General features: G+C 50.0%; 2 protein-coding genes across 11 annotated transcripts in view; one reads left to right on the top strand and one right to left on the bottom strand.

Moving 5' to 3' along the window:
• The first annotated feature begins 73 nt into the window (after positions 1–73).
• Positions 74–9,246, top strand: ZDHHC16 (zinc finger DHHC-type palmitoyltransferase 16). 7 transcript variants are annotated; one of them, XM_013054667.2, is made up of 12 exons: positions 76–268; positions 3,434–3,545; positions 3,640–3,887; positions 4,068–4,262; positions 4,410–4,498; positions 4,886–4,914; positions 5,525–5,658; positions 5,794–5,841; positions 6,704–6,789; positions 7,481–7,604; positions 7,805–7,875; positions 8,658–9,246. In XM_013054667.2, the coding sequence occupies exons 3-12, from the start codon at positions 3,645–3,647 to the stop codon at positions 8,770–8,772; spliced, it is 1,134 nt and encodes a 377-aa protein (XP_012910121.1). In that variant the 5' UTR covers positions 76–268; positions 3,434–3,545; positions 3,640–3,644; the 3' UTR covers positions 8,773–9,246. The 7 variants fall into 7 exon arrangements, with proteins under 7 accessions (XP_044924891.1, XP_044924889.1, XP_044924890.1 ...); XM_013054666.2 differs by having other exon boundaries at positions 3,372–3,545; XM_004749566.3 differs by lacking the exon at positions 3,434–3,545.
• Positions 9,247–9,508: 262 nt separating this feature from the next.
• MMS19 (MMS19 homolog, cytosolic iron-sulfur assembly component) overlaps positions 9,509–16,786 on the bottom strand; it is a 34,369-nt gene continuing 27,091 nt past the window's right edge. For 3 of the 4 annotated variants that reach the window (XM_004749554.3, XM_013054665.2, XM_045068952.1), the window contains 15 exons: positions 16,513–16,613; positions 16,260–16,409; positions 14,559–14,714; positions 13,637–13,736; positions 13,003–13,105; positions 12,613–12,681; positions 12,269–12,395; positions 11,701–11,801; positions 11,501–11,557; positions 11,178–11,364; positions 10,767–10,849; positions 10,474–10,638; positions 10,335–10,394; positions 9,962–10,062; positions 9,509–9,882 (listed from right to left, as the gene is read on the bottom strand). In XM_004749554.3, coding sequence (XP_004749611.1) covers positions 9,855–9,882; positions 9,962–10,062; positions 10,335–10,394; positions 10,474–10,638; positions 10,767–10,849; positions 11,178–11,364; positions 11,501–11,557; positions 11,701–11,801; positions 12,269–12,395; positions 12,613–12,681; positions 13,003–13,105; positions 13,637–13,736; positions 14,559–14,714; positions 16,260–16,409; positions 16,513–16,613 — 1,588 coding nt within the window. In that variant the 3' untranslated portion in view covers positions 9,509–9,854. The remainder of the gene's footprint in view (positions 9,883–9,961; positions 10,063–10,334; positions 10,395–10,473; positions 10,639–10,766; positions 10,850–11,177; positions 11,365–11,500; positions 11,558–11,700; positions 11,802–12,268; positions 12,396–12,612; positions 12,682–13,002; positions 13,106–13,636; positions 13,737–14,558; positions 14,715–16,259; positions 16,410–16,512; positions 16,614–16,786) is intronic. The other variant, XM_004749555.3, reaches the window with a different exon arrangement.

Here is a 16,786-nt window from a genome sequence, read left to right as displayed (position 1 = left end):
AGGAGCCTCTCCTCCGGGAAACTTTATTTCCCAGGTTGCCCCAGAACCAGTCTGGGGGCGGGGCTCCGGCACGCTTGCGCGTGCGCCTGTGGTCCAGGATGGGCTGGCGGCGGGTCCCAGGCTGCGGGCTGGTGCTGCGAGTGGCGGGCGATGGTTGGTTGGACTGACCCGGGCCCGGCCGGGTTGCAGAGCTGGAGGGGGTGGCAGTGAACGGCGGCGGAGGCTGCGGGGGTTCCATTTGGCTGACTGGGGAGTCGGCGGGCGGCAGGTAAGAGCGGAGCCGCGGCCTTTGCTCCCCAGTGCTGCCCTTTTTTCTAGGGTCGGGCCCTGTTCGGGGCCTTTTCCTGAGCCCGGGTTCCTGTTCTCTCCTTGCTCCGCCCTGCACGGCCTTGCCCAGCACAAGACTGGCGGAGTGCACCCTTGGGGAGCTGTAATGCGCGGAGCTGGAAGGAGGTCAGCCAACTCAAGTTGCCCATTTTACAGATTTGGAAACTCAGATCCAGAGACAGGATTTGACTTGTCTGGTGGCTCAAAGATAGTTTAAGGTAGACCCCAAACCGGAACCCAAGTTTTTTGTCCCCCCCCACCCCCGACTTCCACAGTGACCAGGCCACCCCATTCAGAAGTAAAACCTTCTCCGGGTTTTTGTGACTGCAACTTCAGATCTTGCAGTTGGATCCTCTCAAGCGGATCTCAGGTCGTGTGGGCCCATGCTTAACTTTTTCTCTTTCAAGGGATGTTAGTCCGGAAGAGAAGTCTGCCTGCACTCATCTTTGTCCAGATGAGATTTGCTACAACTTTCATCTCAGTTTCCCTTGCCTTCTGGTGGCTTTGGAATATATCCCTCCCCGTTCAAATCCTCCAGCCCCCACCACTCCAGTTTCCCCTTGGAAAACAGATGGTGACTTAGAGCCTTGGAAAGAGGGGAGTGCTGTGGCTGACTTCAATCCTCTCTAATCTGGTGGCAGACGTCACTATGGCCCATGGTTGCTACGGAGGGATCAGAGTGCTAAAGGCTTGTGCTTGGGGTGATTTGATAGTGAAGCTCAGCTTTGCTGTTTCCTCCTGTGTTCACTCTCATTCTTTGCACCCCACCACAATGTACACACACACAGTTTTTTCCAAATCTGTTTTACCTCAATTTCCTGAGAAGGAAGGAACTCCGTATGTTCAGGTGTGATCCCATGGACCACAGTCTCTCTTCCCTGCCATCCCTGTACCCCCTAAACCCCAGTAGCTAAAATGAGTTGCTCAAATCTGATGTGTAGCTCTGCATCTACAAGCTTTTAGCTTACATGTTTGGGTTGATTTCTGGTTGGACATGTTTTCCAAAATCCTTTCTTGCTCTTAAGTACTATGATTCTAATCATGGTTTCCTTTTCTCTTCACTGACCATAAAGAATGATAGCATCAGACACTTTTTTTTTAAATGTTATTACTTTGGCAGGAGTGCACTCGCTATTATTTGTAGCACAGATAGACGTTGGACCAGCCTCACCACTTCTGTGTCCTCTGTTCTTTAACAAGCTTTTATTGAGTCCTTCTGTGAGCCAGGTATCATGTTAAGCATTTTGTAAATATTTCATTTATATCTTAACTAAGTGTATATATAGAACGATAGAGGGTTAGAGCTGGAAGAGAACTTAGCATTTAACCCTACCCTGTCACTGAATGAGAACACAAGGAGATTGGGTGATTTACCCAAGATCACAGAACTACTTAAGTGCAGAATGGAACCCTAGTCAAGTTATGGGGTAGATGAGAGTAAGTCTAGTCCTGGAGGCAGGCATTTCCTGTAGAGCTCTGGAATACCAGAGGTGGTTGAGGACAGTTTGAAAGGTGGAGAATCTGAAAAAGAATATTTCTGGGTTTTTTTGTAGACTGGAGAGATGGCGTATAACTCCTGTTTATTAACAGGCGAGGAATGCATCTTATTTGTGAGCTGTTGCTATAAAGAGTATTTTAGCAAATAGGAAACTCTCCATTAGCCACAGTAAGGGAATGAACAGGGATGTGGATAATCTGAGTCACTTGGATTTGTTGTGGGGTAAAACGTTTGTCTCTTACATTTAACTATGGCCATATACTATTTTGAAAATTCATACTTCAGGCCAAATCATGGTTCTGAGCAATAGGACTCCAACTCAAGAGGAAGGAGGAAGGCTGATTTTTCCTTTCTCTCATTTCTACACTACTTCTTAAGTCTCTTAGCTCCTAGGAGTGATGGGAATGGCCAGTTTCTTTATCCTGATGCAGAGTAGATCCTTACTGAATTGTCTACTCTTTTGCTGGCCTTGTCTGCCGGATTCTTTTTTGCCGTAAGTCATTACAGGGCTTGTGGAAGAAGGTAATGAAATGTTTTTGTTTTTGTTTTGAAAGGCGTCTAGTGATAAGCCAGTGTGCAAGGAGAGCACCTTGCTCCAGTTACTGAACTGAAACCGTCACTACAGTGGAGCAGCCTCCTCCAGTTTCTGTTGGGTTTTGAGCTGCCTGTTAAATAAGTCAGTGAAGTTGCTGAGGACATAGTAGCCCTAGGGGAAAATCAGATAATTTCTCTTCTGGTAAGGGCTTTGATCTGCGGAATTGATGAGACTAGCATTGAAGGAGCCCATGACTTCTGTTCTGGACATTGCCTGGGCAGCTGACCTCCCATGGCTGTTGAGTGAGGTTGAACTCACATAGAGGAATGAAGGTACTTTCAGAGCTGGGAAGTCTGGTTGGGAAGCTTGGGGGCAAGGGCAGCAGCTGCAGAGAAGACTCATGAGTGTCCAGCTAGAACTGGCCAGTGGAGACTCATCACAGAGGACAGGCTCTGTGGTCTTCATGAGCCACAGCATGAAGGCCCCCCCTCCCACTGCCACGGTCTCCTGCCTGTGGTGGTGTTCTGCTGTGAACACCTGAAGTTGTCTTGGCTTTTGTATCCTTGGGGTGGGGCTGGGACTGGAATTGGAGACAAAGCATCTGATGTCATGTAGGGTAGCTGAGGTGTCCTGACAGGAGACAGGAACTCTCAGGCTACCAGGCTGGGTCTGGTGGCTTGTAACATTAGCCCAGAGGAAGGAGGAAAGATGAGTATCTTCTGCAGAGATTCAGCACCAGGGCAGATCTAGATGTAGGACCCACATGCTACGCGCTTACTCCCCCAGTGGCCATTCCATGGTGAAGAACAATTGTTTGGAGGTGGGTGGGTGGGCTAGAGCAGGCAGGAGACCCTGGGAATCCTCCCCTGTGATGGCCCTGCCCACAGAGGTGTGGTGCTTGTCCGCTGTGCTCCACCCAGTGCTCTGTCTACACAGACAACTCCGAAGACCATGCCTTGCTTGGAGCTGCCTGCCTCTCCCCGAGCCCTTTACTGTGGCTCTTTACTCTAGGTGTGCCTCATCTTGGATTTGCTCTGTACCCATGTGGTATAATAGAAGTAGGATTTCTGCAGGTTCAGAACCTCCAGACCCTACCCAATGTAATCTGGTTGGGACACTGGTGCCACCTATTCTGCAGAGAAGTGAAGTGACCTTCCTACTTGCCACAGCTGGTGACTGGCACAGGTGGGCCTCATTTTGAGGTCTTTGCCCCCTCCTCCCTGGCGGGATAGGGAGGGACAGGACCTGACCAGCTCCTCACAATGGTGTGCTCTCCTAGGAGCCATGCGGGGCCAGCGGAGCCTGCTGCTGGGGCCCGCCCGCCTCTGCCTGCGCCTGCTTCTGCTCCTGGGCTACAGGCGCCGCTGCCCACCTCTGCTCCGGGGCCTGGTACAGCGCTGGCGCTATGGCAAGGTCTGCCTGCGCTCCCTGCTCTACAACTCCTTTGGGGGCAGTGACACCGCTGTCGATGCTGCCTTTGAGCCTATCTACTGGCTGGTGGACAACGTGATCCGCTGGTGTGGGGTGGTGAGTGATGCCCAGGGAGCAGGAAAAGGGCTGTTTTGGGGTAGTAGAAGGACATGTGTCTGGTGGACCCACATTGGGTTTGGGACCCACACCAACCCCCTACCCCAGGGAAATTCCCGAGTCTGCCCTTGGTGTTGGCAAACTCTGACTGTGTCTCCACAACCTCACTGGTGTGGGCAGGTGTTCGTGGTGTTGGTGATTGTGCTGACCAGCTCCATCGTGGCCATTGCCTACCTGTGCGTCCTGCCTCTCATCCTCCGAACGTACTCAGTGCCACGGCTCTGCTGGCACTTCTTCTACAGCCACTGGAATCTGATCCTTATCGTCTTCCATTACTACCAGGCCATCACCACTCCACCTGGATACCCACCGCAGGTCGGTCCCCACAGGGCCATGTGGGAGGGATAGAGCTGCAGGCTGTGGGAGCCAGCCCCAGGAGTGGGGAGGGAGAGTGCCTTGGTACCTTCTGAGGTCAGCTGTGCTGCCGCTGTTGTCATGATGCTTTTTTCTCCCTCTGCACAGGGCAGGAATGACATTGCAACAGTCTCCATTTGTAAGAAGTGCATTTACCCCAAGCCAGCCCGAACACACCACTGCAGCATCTGCAATAGGTGGGTCTTGGCTTTGCTTGCTGTGAACCCCAGCTTTGGCCGTTCTGCTGAAACCCTAGGGCAAAATTTAGACCTAAAGTTTGAGAAGACGTTCACGAAGCGCCCGTCATATATACCAGGCAGTGTGCCCTCACATCGTGACACCTGGTCCTCAGGATGGTCCTGGGTTAGGCATTGTCACCACTGTGGACACTGAGCTTCAGAGAGGAGTTAACCTTGTCCAGGATCATGTAGCCAGTGAAGCAGGGTTTGGAAGCGAGGCCTGGCTCTCTTCAAAGTCTGTGCCCTTTCCACCTCAGCAGGATGCTGGGCCTTGTAGGAAAGGATGGGCACTGACCTCTCAAGAACCTTGGCCACCGTAACAGAGCCTGTGTCCCTCCCTCACAGGTGTGTGCTGAAGATGGATCACCACTGCCGTATCCTTTTATGGTCTCTTCTGCCTGAGGCCTGTTCCTTTAGCTCCAGAGCCCCGCACTGGGTTATGGGCCACAACCAAGGCATCATCCCTCCCAAGAACACTGGGCTCATGAAAGTTAGTAGAAGAGGAGTGGTGGGGACTGGCCATCTCTGGGGCCAGGGCTGGCGGGGGAGAAGCAGGAGGCTTACCAGCTCTGGGACAGATCTTCGTGGAGCAGAGGATCTATTCTAATAGTTTTCTTTTGTAGACTGTCATGCTATCATTTGTGGGATGTTAGTTGTTTGGGCTTCATGGTGTCCACTGGGCGTTCCAGATAGAACCACTAGTATCTTGGTACTGTCCCTTACAGGTGACTGGTTAACCCAAGCTAGGTTGAAGTATTGGCAGATTCATTTTGCTGAAGGATTTCAGTTTTCACAATTTCCCAGTGGGACTGGTGAAGGCTCTGAAAAACTTTAACCTCTGGGAACAGTCCTATGTTTTCCTGCCTTTGGGATATAGTTCTTGGTAACTGGAAGCCCTGTGTTTGGATGATGCCTTTATGAAGCAGGGATGAACCAGAGACCAGAAGCTGCGTTTGGTCTTATCCTTAATCCTTCCCCCACCAGCCTGGCTAAACAACTGTGTGGGCCACTATAACCATCGGTACTTCTTCTCTTTCTGCTTTTTCATGACTCTGGGCTGTGTCTACTGCAGCTACGGAAGTTGGGACCTTTTCCGGGAAGCTTATGCTGCCATCGAGGTGAGCCCATGGTTAGGAGCAGGATAGCTCCGTAGAATTTGGGGGCATGGAATTTGTTCCTAAGGAGTGGGGCTGGTAGCACCTCCATCCTAGAGGCCTAAGAGTAATAACCAGCACTGTTTTCCATCCCCTTAGAAAATGAAACAGCTCGACAAGAACAAACTACAGGCGGTTGCCAACCAGGTGGGCTGTCCCCACCCCACTGCCTCCTGCTGCTCAGGCCAGGGGGTATAGAGTTGCTGAGGCAGCGGGGGCCCACCTGCTAGTGCAGTTGTAGAGGCTGGCTGAGGGGCCTCTCAAGACTGGATCAGGGGTATTCTGGAAGGCTGTCTGCCATGGGCAGGCTCTGTGGCCTGGGGTAAACTAAAATCCCTGGTTTGTGACAGTTTTGGGCTCTCTATCCCATTATCACCTTCTTTGGGCCGAGCAAGGACTCTGCCTTGGTGATGGCCTGAGCAGCAAGGAGTCTGTGTTAGTCTGTGTAATGGGGTTCCAGGGGACAGAGATCAGGCTGGGCCAGTCTGATCACCCTTTGTTCCTGGTCTTTCTGCATCCATTGTCAGGATCATTGCTTCTCCTGGGCCTTTTAGGACCCCTAATTCTGAGAGGTCTTGGGTCATGACTGTACCACTTAACCTCTGCTGCCCTTTCAGCCCTCAGCGGAGCTCAGTTCTCCCTGCTTGTGCTTATATTCTGGGTGTGGGCCTGGCCTCCTCTCTTGAGGATTGCAGCTACATAGTGAGGGTGTTCTCGCTGGGAAGTGGAGTGGCTTCCCCTGGAGCCCCATTTGTGTTGTCAAATCTGAAGGCTCAGGGTCGGCTCCTCCTGTGCTTTGCCATCCTGTCCAGACCCGCTCTGCCCAGTATGTGTCCACATGATGCCGCCGCCGGGCTTGGCCCACCCATCTGGCTGCTGCTCCGAGTTCTCTGTGGCTTGACTCCCTACTTTCTCACCCTGGGCTTTGGTCACTTCCCTGCCTGCAGGTCCTGGGGGCTGTAGTAGAGACCAACAGAGCAAATGAACCACCCTGCTCTTCTTTTTCTAGACGTATCACCAGACCCCACCACCCACCTTCTCCTTCCGAGAAAGGGTGACTCACAAGAGTCTTGTCTACCTCTGGTTCCTGTGCAGGTATCAAACACTCATTTTTGACAGTTTAAGTGGGGGGCAGCTAGAGGAAAACCGTTCCAGTGCCCATGTGTGGGCAGGGACCCACCTGTCATGTGCTGCTGTTCTTAGTGTGACTTAGCTTGGCAAAGAGTCAGTGCTTCATTTTCTTCAGTGTTTTGGGGCAGGGAACACTAAGGATGCTAGCACTGAGTGTTACGTGCCAGGGTAAGTTAAGCTTCTACCTCAGGGTAGGACAGTACAATTTCCAGATGAGAACTGAAGATGAGAGGGTGAAGTGAGTTGCTGTGTGATCACAGCTGGGAATGGGAGAGCCGGAATCAGAAATGTGTGCTGCCTGTTCTAAACCTGGTGCTTTCAGTACCTGCTGCTGTTTCCTAAGCGTGGGTATTTTAGGAAATATGGACCATTTTTATTTGCAACGCACACTTGTTTCCCCATCCTTCTTTCTACATAATTTATTCTTTGCCCATGTTGATGCTTCTTTTTTTTTTTTTTTTTTTCATGTTGATGCTTCTTCATTGATGTTTTTAATAGACATAGCGAAGCAACAACTGACCTATGACATAGGCTGGGAGACAAGACTTAGAGAGGTTTCCAGGGGATCATTGCTCAGCTCAGTTTCGAATTCAGACCTACTTGTAGCCTCCCCCTCCTCAAAACTCCCCACCAATCTCAGCCCCTCTTTTCTTAGTTCCGTAGCACTTGCCTTGGGTGCCCTAACTATATGGCATGCCGTTCTCATCAGTCGAGGTGAGACTAGTATCGAAAGGCACATCAACAAGAAGGAGAGACGTCGGCTGCAGGCCAAGGGCAGAGTGAGTAGGGCGAGGGCTTGGGGTGGAGGGTAACTGAACCTGCTGTCCTGGAAACAGAAGCCATGGCCAGGGCCAATAAGGGCAGGCCTCATAGGTCAGAACTTGCCTAGCTGAGCCTTAGCTTAGCCAATTTAGACTTTAAAATTAGGAGGGAATTAAGTAAAAAAGGGTTTGTAAAAACCTGTTTTTCTTGGCTCTAGGTTTTTAGGAATCATTACAACTATGGCTGCCTGGACAACTGGAAGGTTTTCCTGGGTGTGGATACAGGAAGGTAAAGTATAACAGCTAGTCCAGTGCCATCCAGTAGAATTCACTGTGATAAAAATTTTCTGTACCTATGTTGTGTAAGATATTAGCCACTAGCCACATATGGTTGCTGAACACTTGAAATGTGGCTAATGCACCCACAAGTTATATTTTCAATTTAATTATCATTAATTTAAATAGGCATATGTGGCTAGTGGCTCCCATGCTGGACCACTGCAGGTCTAGACTCGGAGTAGAGATCACTGTTCCATTGAGCCAAAGGGGCTTAAGGCCAAAGCTGTGTGGTGTACATGCATATGTGGCTTACAGATGACTACAGCTACTGTCAAGAAGGGACTTCTAGGTAGGAGAGAGTGACCACGAGCCTCCTCCCATTTGTATGCCAGTGCCTGGAGTTCAGGCCAGCAACACGTGAGATAGTAGTCATCTGTTTGTAACACAAGTCCTAGGACAAAAAAATGAAGTTCCCTCCCTGAGCCCAAGAGACAAGGGTAAACCACTTTTCAAATTGCAACTCCCAAGACAGTAGTAACCAGGAGACCAGAAGTACCTGCCCTCATTGCAGTCCTGTCTGTCACTGCTTGGAGTGGCCCCTTAGAAGTTGCGCTTGAAACCTCTAAAGGCCCTCAAGACACCAGAGGGCACATGGGACAAATTAGAACTTTTGTTACCTTTGGGATTAATGCCAACGTAGCTTGAGGATACCTTGAATCCTTGCTGAGGACTGAGGATCAGGAAGGAAGACCAGGAACTCTTGGAACTCAGACATTCTGTCTTCTCTTACAGACACTGGCTTACTCGGGTGCTGTTACCTTCCAGTCATCTGCCCCATGGGAATGGAATGAGCTGGGAACCCCCTCCCTGGGTGACTGCTCACTCGGCCTCTGTGATGGCAGTGTGAGCTGGATTGTGTCAGTCACAGCTTGAGCACCACCCTGCTTCCTACGTTGTCTCAAGGGCCTCCAAGGATAGCTTCTTGGGATCCTTGGGCAAAAAAGTCAGTGGCCCTGCCTTAGAGTACTGTGCAGGGACAACTCAAGGACCAATCTCCTGGCTACTGCAGAAACAAGGCACGATGTGGAAAAATCCTAGGACTGATGTTCCTTTACTCAGCTCAGGCAAACTGAACTTCCAGCCCCAGACTGGAGATTAGGCAGCTAGCAACCTTGCCAGGTGCTGACCCCAACCTCCTCCAGGTTCCAGCACTGGGGTTGGCCACCTCCTCTTCCACTTGCTGTCTGAGGAAACACCTGAACAGTAGAGCGGAGATTCTGGCTTCTCAACAGGGCAAGACACCATGCCTACTGCTGAGGTCACTGCCACTTCTCACATGCTGCTGAAGGTGAAAAATAAAGGTATTTGATTTTTAAAGATACGTAGCTTCCTTTTGCTTTTACTAGAGGGTGAGGAAGGGAGAAGTCAGAGTCAGGGCCTGGTGAGTATGTGTTTTGGGGTCATGCTTCCCGTGCTCTACTTCGAGAGGTGGATGCCCCCAAGAATTACTGGCGAGTTCCTGTTGTTAGTGTTCCTCTAGCTTACGCAGTGGTGCGCTTACCAGTGGTGCGCTTACGCAGTGGTGCTCTAGGTAGGTGCCACAGAGACATACGTGGGGAGGGGGAAAATATCTGACAGCCCCATTACCAAAAGAAACCTTTATTCTCCAGTAGGTACACACACATCCATCATCCTGGTCCTCAAAGCCACATTCATCTGCATTCGCCCCACAGCAGCATATCTTTCTTCTTCTAACAGGTAAATGGAAGAGCCTTAAGACCAAGATTTTCTTCAAACACAAGTGGTCTCACACTCAGTTACTTCACAAAGCCTTAGAAGTCAGGATTCCTATGTTAAACAGCCAGCAACAGTGGCCCACGGAGAGGCAATCAGAGGCCAGTGGTCTCCCTGCCTTGGGCAAGATGGCTTGCTAGTTAGTAATTCCAAGTTAGATTGTCTGTTGGAACAGCCTAGGCTGGGACTGAGGGCTCAGCTGCCAGGGCTCCCCAGCAGAAACCTGTAAGCAGAAAGAATGTTGGCAGCGTCAGCAATGAGGCTCATTTCAATTCCATCTTGCCCATGACCTAGAAACTCACCATTCTCCCCTGGCTGATACTGCCTCCTTGCGCACCAGTCTCTTCTTGTCATCCAGGGGCTTGGCTAAAGCTCGGATCACCTGTGGTTTGTATGGCAGCAGCTGTGGAGTTAGAAGAGCCACAGCTTCGCTCAACCAAAGCAACTGAAAGGGCTGCTTCTCTGACTCTACAACTAATGTCTTCCTCTTCTTTAGCGATTCCAGAGGATGCTCTGTGGCAGGATGGCCGTTCCATCACAGGGTGGTCAGGTAAATGCCTGCCTGTGCGTACCTCACACAGCGGTCACACAGCAGGGTGGCCAGTCCTGCTTGTTAAGGCAAAAAGGTACTTCTCTGGCTCTTCTAAGAAGGGTCCAGGCCAAAGAGGTACTTACCACAGGGGTGGGCAGACGAGTAAGAGCGTGCATACACCGCAGCGCAGCAATCCGGACCGCCTGGAACACAATCCCAGAGGGTGAGAGGAGACCCATGAAGGACACATAGATGCCAAAGAGTTGTGGGGGCTTAACGCACCATGGAAGGGCTAGAGCTGAGGTTCAGAAACTTGGTGACGAGGGTGTCCACATGAAGACTCATGACCTGGGGTGCTTCCAACAGAAGAGGCTGAAGGCAGCTGAGGGTAGAGAGCTGTACTACACAGTCAGAGCAGGACAGGGCCTCCAGCAGCAAGGAGAGCAGCTAAAGGGCCACAGAGAAGGCAGGCACGATCATGTATGTGATAAGCCCGCTTTTCCTCCACCTCATCATGCCCCGGCTGGGGACACTGCCTTAGTGCCCCCGTCTGAGGCTCTGACTTCAGGACTTACCGTGGGCAACTCTGGCAAGAGCACAGGCTTAGGCAGCCTATTAAGTACATGAGACAGGCCCTTCAGGTAATTTGGCTTCACATCTGTAAAAACATGGAAAAGCTTAGGCAGAAACTGGTCTCAGACATAGGGCTTGGGAATTCAACTTCAATCTCTGATGAAGCTGGGACATCAGCCGAGCAAAAGGTTGGGAACCCCCCCCGCCCCGACCAAACCTTCAAGCTCAGAAAAGGCAGAGAGACTCATTAAAGGAAAAAAAAGTGGAACAAGCATTTGGAAATTTTAGCCTTTCAGGTACAGGCGACACTACAGCTCTAAAGCAGCACTCAGGTCCCAAATTATTTGAGAGAATGTGCCCTGAGCAAAGGAAAGGTCTATATATTCGAGGCCTTTCTTTTAGACCCCTCTCACCTTGGGAAGCAGCATGGAAGCCCTGCACCAAAGCAGGCACATTATCTGTGAAGAAGCGCTGGCGGAACATGAGCCGCACCTCAGCGTGGCCAGCGCGTGTCAGCACATCTGTGCAGTCAGACATGAGCAGAGAGAAGCCGTCGGCTGCTGCTGGGCCTAGCTCTGGATCACTCAGAAGGCCCGTGAGCTGCAGAAAAGAGGTGCACCAGAAGAGAAGAATGAATCTTAAATACTCAAGAGGAGGATGACTGTCATTTCTAGGATGATAAACAAGGAAACTCCCGTTTAGGTCCTCGGCTCTCCTGTCTCCAGAACAGACTTACCCGGTCTGTAAGGCAGGAGCTGAGAGGGTGATATCTGAGTACCAGGGCCTTTGTTACCTGTAATCAGAAAGAGAACAGAGCACGACACTTGAACCCCAGAACCCCAAGAAGCATGCTTATGGTTCAAGGTCAAATGGAGAAATTTCATTTAACCAGACAGAATTGTCTCTGTCTAATCAGAATCCATTCTGGCTCCTTACCCAGAGAAGCAGTGTGAAGGCCTGACTTCGAAAGGGCCCAGGGCTCAGGCCAGCCTCTACTTTGTCCACAGCTAGCTGCAGGAATTCATCCACCTGTTGCCCTAAAAATAAGGAATACTGATGCAGAGGCTACACATTTCTCCTTTAACAACAAAGGATATAAATCGTTTAAATGCAGGGCTCCCTGAGAAGACTTTAGAAGAGAATATTATCAATCTGGCTGACTTGGCCCACTCAGATCTAGGACACCAGCGTGAGAGCCTGGTATCTCATAACACAGGGGTACTAGTATTCGGAAAGAGCGGTCTACTTCTAGAAAAAAATGATCTCTAATAGCACCCTGTGGGGAGTAGGATGACAGACCTAGACAGAGCACTCTGCTTGAACCCTCTTATCTTCTTATGTCCCGTAAGTTTTGCCCAACTTTGGTCTTGACTCTTGTCCCAAGCACTGTCCCTTGGGAGTCCCTATTATATTATTAGCAGCTCCTTTTTGTAAAGGCTTAACTTCCAAGATTTCATCAGTAATTGCTTCCAGGAGGCTCCCGCCCCCAGCCTCATCTCAGTACCTGCAGGGAGCTTGTTGAGGAGTCCTGCAAAGCACTTGGCAGCGGCGGTGGAGGAGAACGGGCAGCTGGGGCAGCAGCTCAGCTCCACAAGCTCCCGCATGAGTTGGTTCAGCTGAGGGATTTCCACCTACACAAAACCTGACCATGTGATGCACGAAGAGAACACTTGCACTCCAAGAGATACCCAGTAGAAAGTGGCAGCAGGGGCCAGAATGGATGAGAACTAAATTCTCCCATGAGGAAAATAGATCAGCTTAGCCTACGGCAAGTTTCTGACCGGAAGTCACTTGGGAGCTGCCTCCCCTTGTCAGGGTTAAACTAGGGCACTCCCCAAATGTACTCACATTTCGAGGTAAGGAGCACACAAAGGCCATAAGCAGTGCAACCAGCCGCCTCTGCCCTGAGGAACCATCCTATAAAAGAAGAAGAGCTCTAGCAAGCCTGTCTTGCAGCACTAGGCTTGTCTGTCCCCAAACCCATCCCATATTAGCTCTAAAAATTTGAAGGAAAGGAGTCCTGGGACGCCTGGGTGGCTCAGTTGGTTAAACATCTGCCTTCGGCTTAGGTTATGACCCAGGGTCCTGGGATCAAGCCCCACATCGGGCTCCCTGCTCAGCAGAGTTTGCTTCTCCTCCACCGCTTATGCTCTCTTGTGCACACTCTTTCCCAAATAAATACAATCTTAAAAAAAAGAAGTCCAAGATTCTTTCCCTTCTGGTCCATTAGATTCTTACCTGGAATGGCTGGAATCTACAAGGAAAGCTGTTTTCAGGCAGAAAGGAAATGTTGCCATCCAAGAAAAGGGGCACAATGTGGGCGACACTCTGGGCAGCTAAGCTGGGGAGAGAAGACTACGTATCACCAAGGAGCCAGGGTTCTGAAGTACCCTCAGTTCACATGAGCGTCACTGGGTCAATGGGCCAAATCATGATCTTTCACGCATTCAACAAGTATTAATTTAGCATATATTATGTGCTAAGAAGCATTCCCATTTTAGGCCCTGGTGATTTAGCAGTGAACCAGGTAGATTAAATCCCCGTTCTCCTGAAGCTTATAATCTATCTAGTCAGAGAACTCAGTGTATATTTCCAAAATAAATAAATAAATACATAAATTAAAAAATAAACAAAAATGCTCCACAGGTGATTCTTATGCACATCTGTAGCTAAGAAACATTAGCCCATGCTTCCCCCACCCTCATAACCCATGGTGCTAAAAAAGCCCCTTCCTTTTACTTTGCCAGCAAAACAACTCCCTCCACATTTGATTTTGGGTAAAAGGACAGTTCCGAAGGCAGCTATCTGCGGCTTCTCTTCAAGACTGTTATCCTCCTGCCTAGGATCAAGCCACATCAATGATTATACTCACTCAGGGCTCAAGTGGGTAGTGGCAGTGCCAATGACAGACACCATGGCAGCCAAGACCTCATCTTCCAACAGTACTTTTCTCAGAACTGAGTGTTCCTTCTCTGAAAAATCAACACACACACACACACCCCATCACCATGCCATGACTGTGGTTCAGATTAGGCCCTGTCATCACCACAGTTCTAGTCAAAATGGCAGCAGTTTCTACCCTGTCCTCTAGTAGTGCTAAGGTCCCCAGCAGCCCGGAGCACCAGCACAACCCCAGAAGCCGGAGTGGCTAACGTGGGCCACAAGTTCTTGAATATTCTGTGCTATCCTTAGGCTGGCAATGTGGAGAATTAACTAGAGTTAACTATCACAATCTTCTTAACTTCAGGAATATTTTAGTTTTTCCCAAACTTAAAGGTCACACGTATTTATCATCACGGGTCCTCATTATCACAGCAGCTACCTATAGGGAGCCCCCATAGGTATATACTACGTACTACATTGCCAGGCACCACACATTTTTATTTAATCCTAACTACCCTGTGACGCAGATACTACTCTTTACCTTCCCCTTATAAGCAAGGGAACAGAGGCATACAAAGGCTAAGTATCTTCACTTAAGTTAACAAGAGGTGGAGTTAAAGCTGGCCAACCAGGTCAGCTTAACTCCAAGGCCTAATTTTGAACTAAACTAATCACATAGCAATTACAGAGAAAAAAGGTACGCATCGTTCTGGTGTTGCTAACACCGGTCAGGTTGGCACCCTTTGCTTGAAGTGAAATCTCACTTTGGGGACAAAGCATTGAAAAGAAGCCTCTGCTGGTACAGAATGTAATACCAGCGATAGCCTCAGGGTGACAGTGCTGCTCAACACTAGTGGAAAGCTGAGGTCTAGAGGCGGGCTAGCTCCAAGTCTGGGCTGCAGAAAAGTCACCTGGCATGGAAGCCTGCACAGCCAAGGCAAGCAGGCAAGGTACAGCTGTCTGATGGAAATACCAGCAGCTCTCGGGGTCCTGTTGGCATTTTTCTGCCACCTGCTGGAGGCTCTGACAGACGGCAATAACTTCACTGGTTTCTGCAACCACAGTCCCTGTGTGATGAGAAAATATTCTGTCAAGTTTTCTTTTCTTTCTTTCTTTTTTTTTTTTTATTTTTTTTTATTTATTTTTTTTCTTTCTTTCTTTTTTTAGATTTTATTTATTTGACAGACAGAGATCACAAGTAGGCAGAGAGAGAGAAGGGAGGAAGCAGGCTCCCTGCTGAGCAGAGAGCCTGATGTGGGGCTCGATCCCAGAACCCTGAGATCATGACCTGAGCGAAGGCAGAGGCTTTAACCCACTGAGCCACCCAGGCGCCCCTCTTTTTTTATTTTAAAGATTTTATTTATTTATTTGACAGACAGAGATCACAAGTAGGCAGAGAGTCAGGCAGAGAGAGAGGAGGAAGCAGGCTCCCAGCTGAGCAGGGAGCCTGATGCGGGGCTTGATCCCAGGATCTGGGATCATGACCTGAGCTGAAGGCAGAGGATTTAACCCACTGAGCCACCCAGGCGCCCCTCTGTCAAGTTTTTTTTTTTTTTTTAAAGATTTTATTTATTTATTTGACAGACAGAGATCACAAGTAGGCAGAGAGGCAGGCAGAAAGAGAGAGAGAGAGAGAGAGAGGGAAGCAGGCTTCCTGCGGAGCAGGGAGCCCGACGCGGGGCTCGATCCCAGGACCCTGAGATCATGACCCGAGCCGAAGGCAGCAGCCCAAACCACTGAGCCACCCAGTACCCCTGTCAAGTTTTCTTAAAAGCACTTCCAGGTGTTTCAGATACAGACTATGGGAAAAATAACCAAAGATGAGTGACTAAAGAGTCCAAGAGCATCTTATGAAGAGCCAAGTAACCGTATTCTCTTGCCTGCTCTTTTCACCTACTCTGATTTTGGAGCAGAACTGGAAGTCAACTCTGCAGGAGAAGCACGCATACATTTTCTCCTTTAGTTTTCATAACCCCCGGAGAATATCATTTCCCCCATTTCACAGAGGAGGACGTGGAGGCTAAATGAAACTACCAGTGGTTTCCCAGGGTCACAGTAAGTGCAAAGTTAGGAGTCAAACCCTGGCCATACTCCTTCTGCTATGTAATGGCTGCTGGAACACCCACTGGCTCTGCCACGAAAAGCTGGCCAGTGCAAAGGCGGCAGCTTAGCAAATTAGTGAGGGCCCACAGTGGGCTTGCATAGGTTCACAGCAGCAACAGCTGCTATCACTTACGCCTGGAGCAGTGGTGCACAGGAGTTAGTTGGAGACCCTGCTCAAATTTTCATCAGTAGGGCCTGAGATTCTGCACTTCTACCAAGTTCCCAGATGGTGCCCAGGCTGCTGGTTGATGGAACACATTTTGAGTAGCATGGCCCTAGAGTGGTGCTTTTCAATTCTGACTTCACGCTGAAATCACCTGAACTCTCAACAATTCCTGTTGTTCAAGCCCCATCCCTCCTCAAAGACCGACTCAGTTGAACTGAGAGCCCAGGCATCAACATTTTTAATATAGCCACCAATGGGACCACTGGCTTAGAGGAATCAACTCCAAAGCTGCCTACGGTTCCCCATTCAGCCCAGCCCCTTGATGATTATTCCCGGTTGTTACCTTTGTTCATCCAGCAGAGATGCTGTAGCAGCAGAGGCAGGGTCTCCTTGACAATATTGGGATGTGTTGATATAGCCGACAAGGCTTGCAAACAGCGTAGATGCCGGGACTGTTTGGTGGGCTCATCCCCTCTAGACAAATCTAACTCCCCTGAAAGCAACCCAGGAGACATGATTTCACTGTGTGATGGCATGCATGAAGGCCCCAAACATCCCTGGGAAGGGGTGAGCCACAGAGGGTCCGAGACACATACCTTTGTGCAGTTCCTCCGCAAGCTTGGGCACCAGGTAGCTACTGAAGGCTATGGGATAGACAGCGGCCAGGGCTCCTGATGCTTCCAGTGCTGCCACCCTGCTGGGGCACAGGGCAAATGGGCAAAAGCTGAGGCCTGGCCTATAGTTTCTTGCCTCAGCCTGCCACTAGACAAATTCAGGGGTGCGGGCTCCCAAGCCTGCCTTGCTAAAGAGCAGGACTCAAGCACCTACACCAAGTTGGACAGGACTTTTTAATGGCCTCAAAAGAAAGAG

Source organism: Mustela putorius, unplaced genomic scaffold (genome assembly GCF_011764305.1).
Source record: "Mustela putorius furo isolate JIRA1106 unplaced genomic scaffold, ASM1176430v1.1 tig00003909_pilon_pilon_pilon, whole genome shotgun sequence".
In the NCBI taxonomy this organism is placed as follows: Eukaryota; Metazoa; Chordata; class Mammalia; order Carnivora; family Mustelidae; genus Mustela; species Mustela putorius.
Note: the sequence above shows the minus strand (reverse complement) of the source record. Positions and strands in the feature narration are given on the sequence as shown.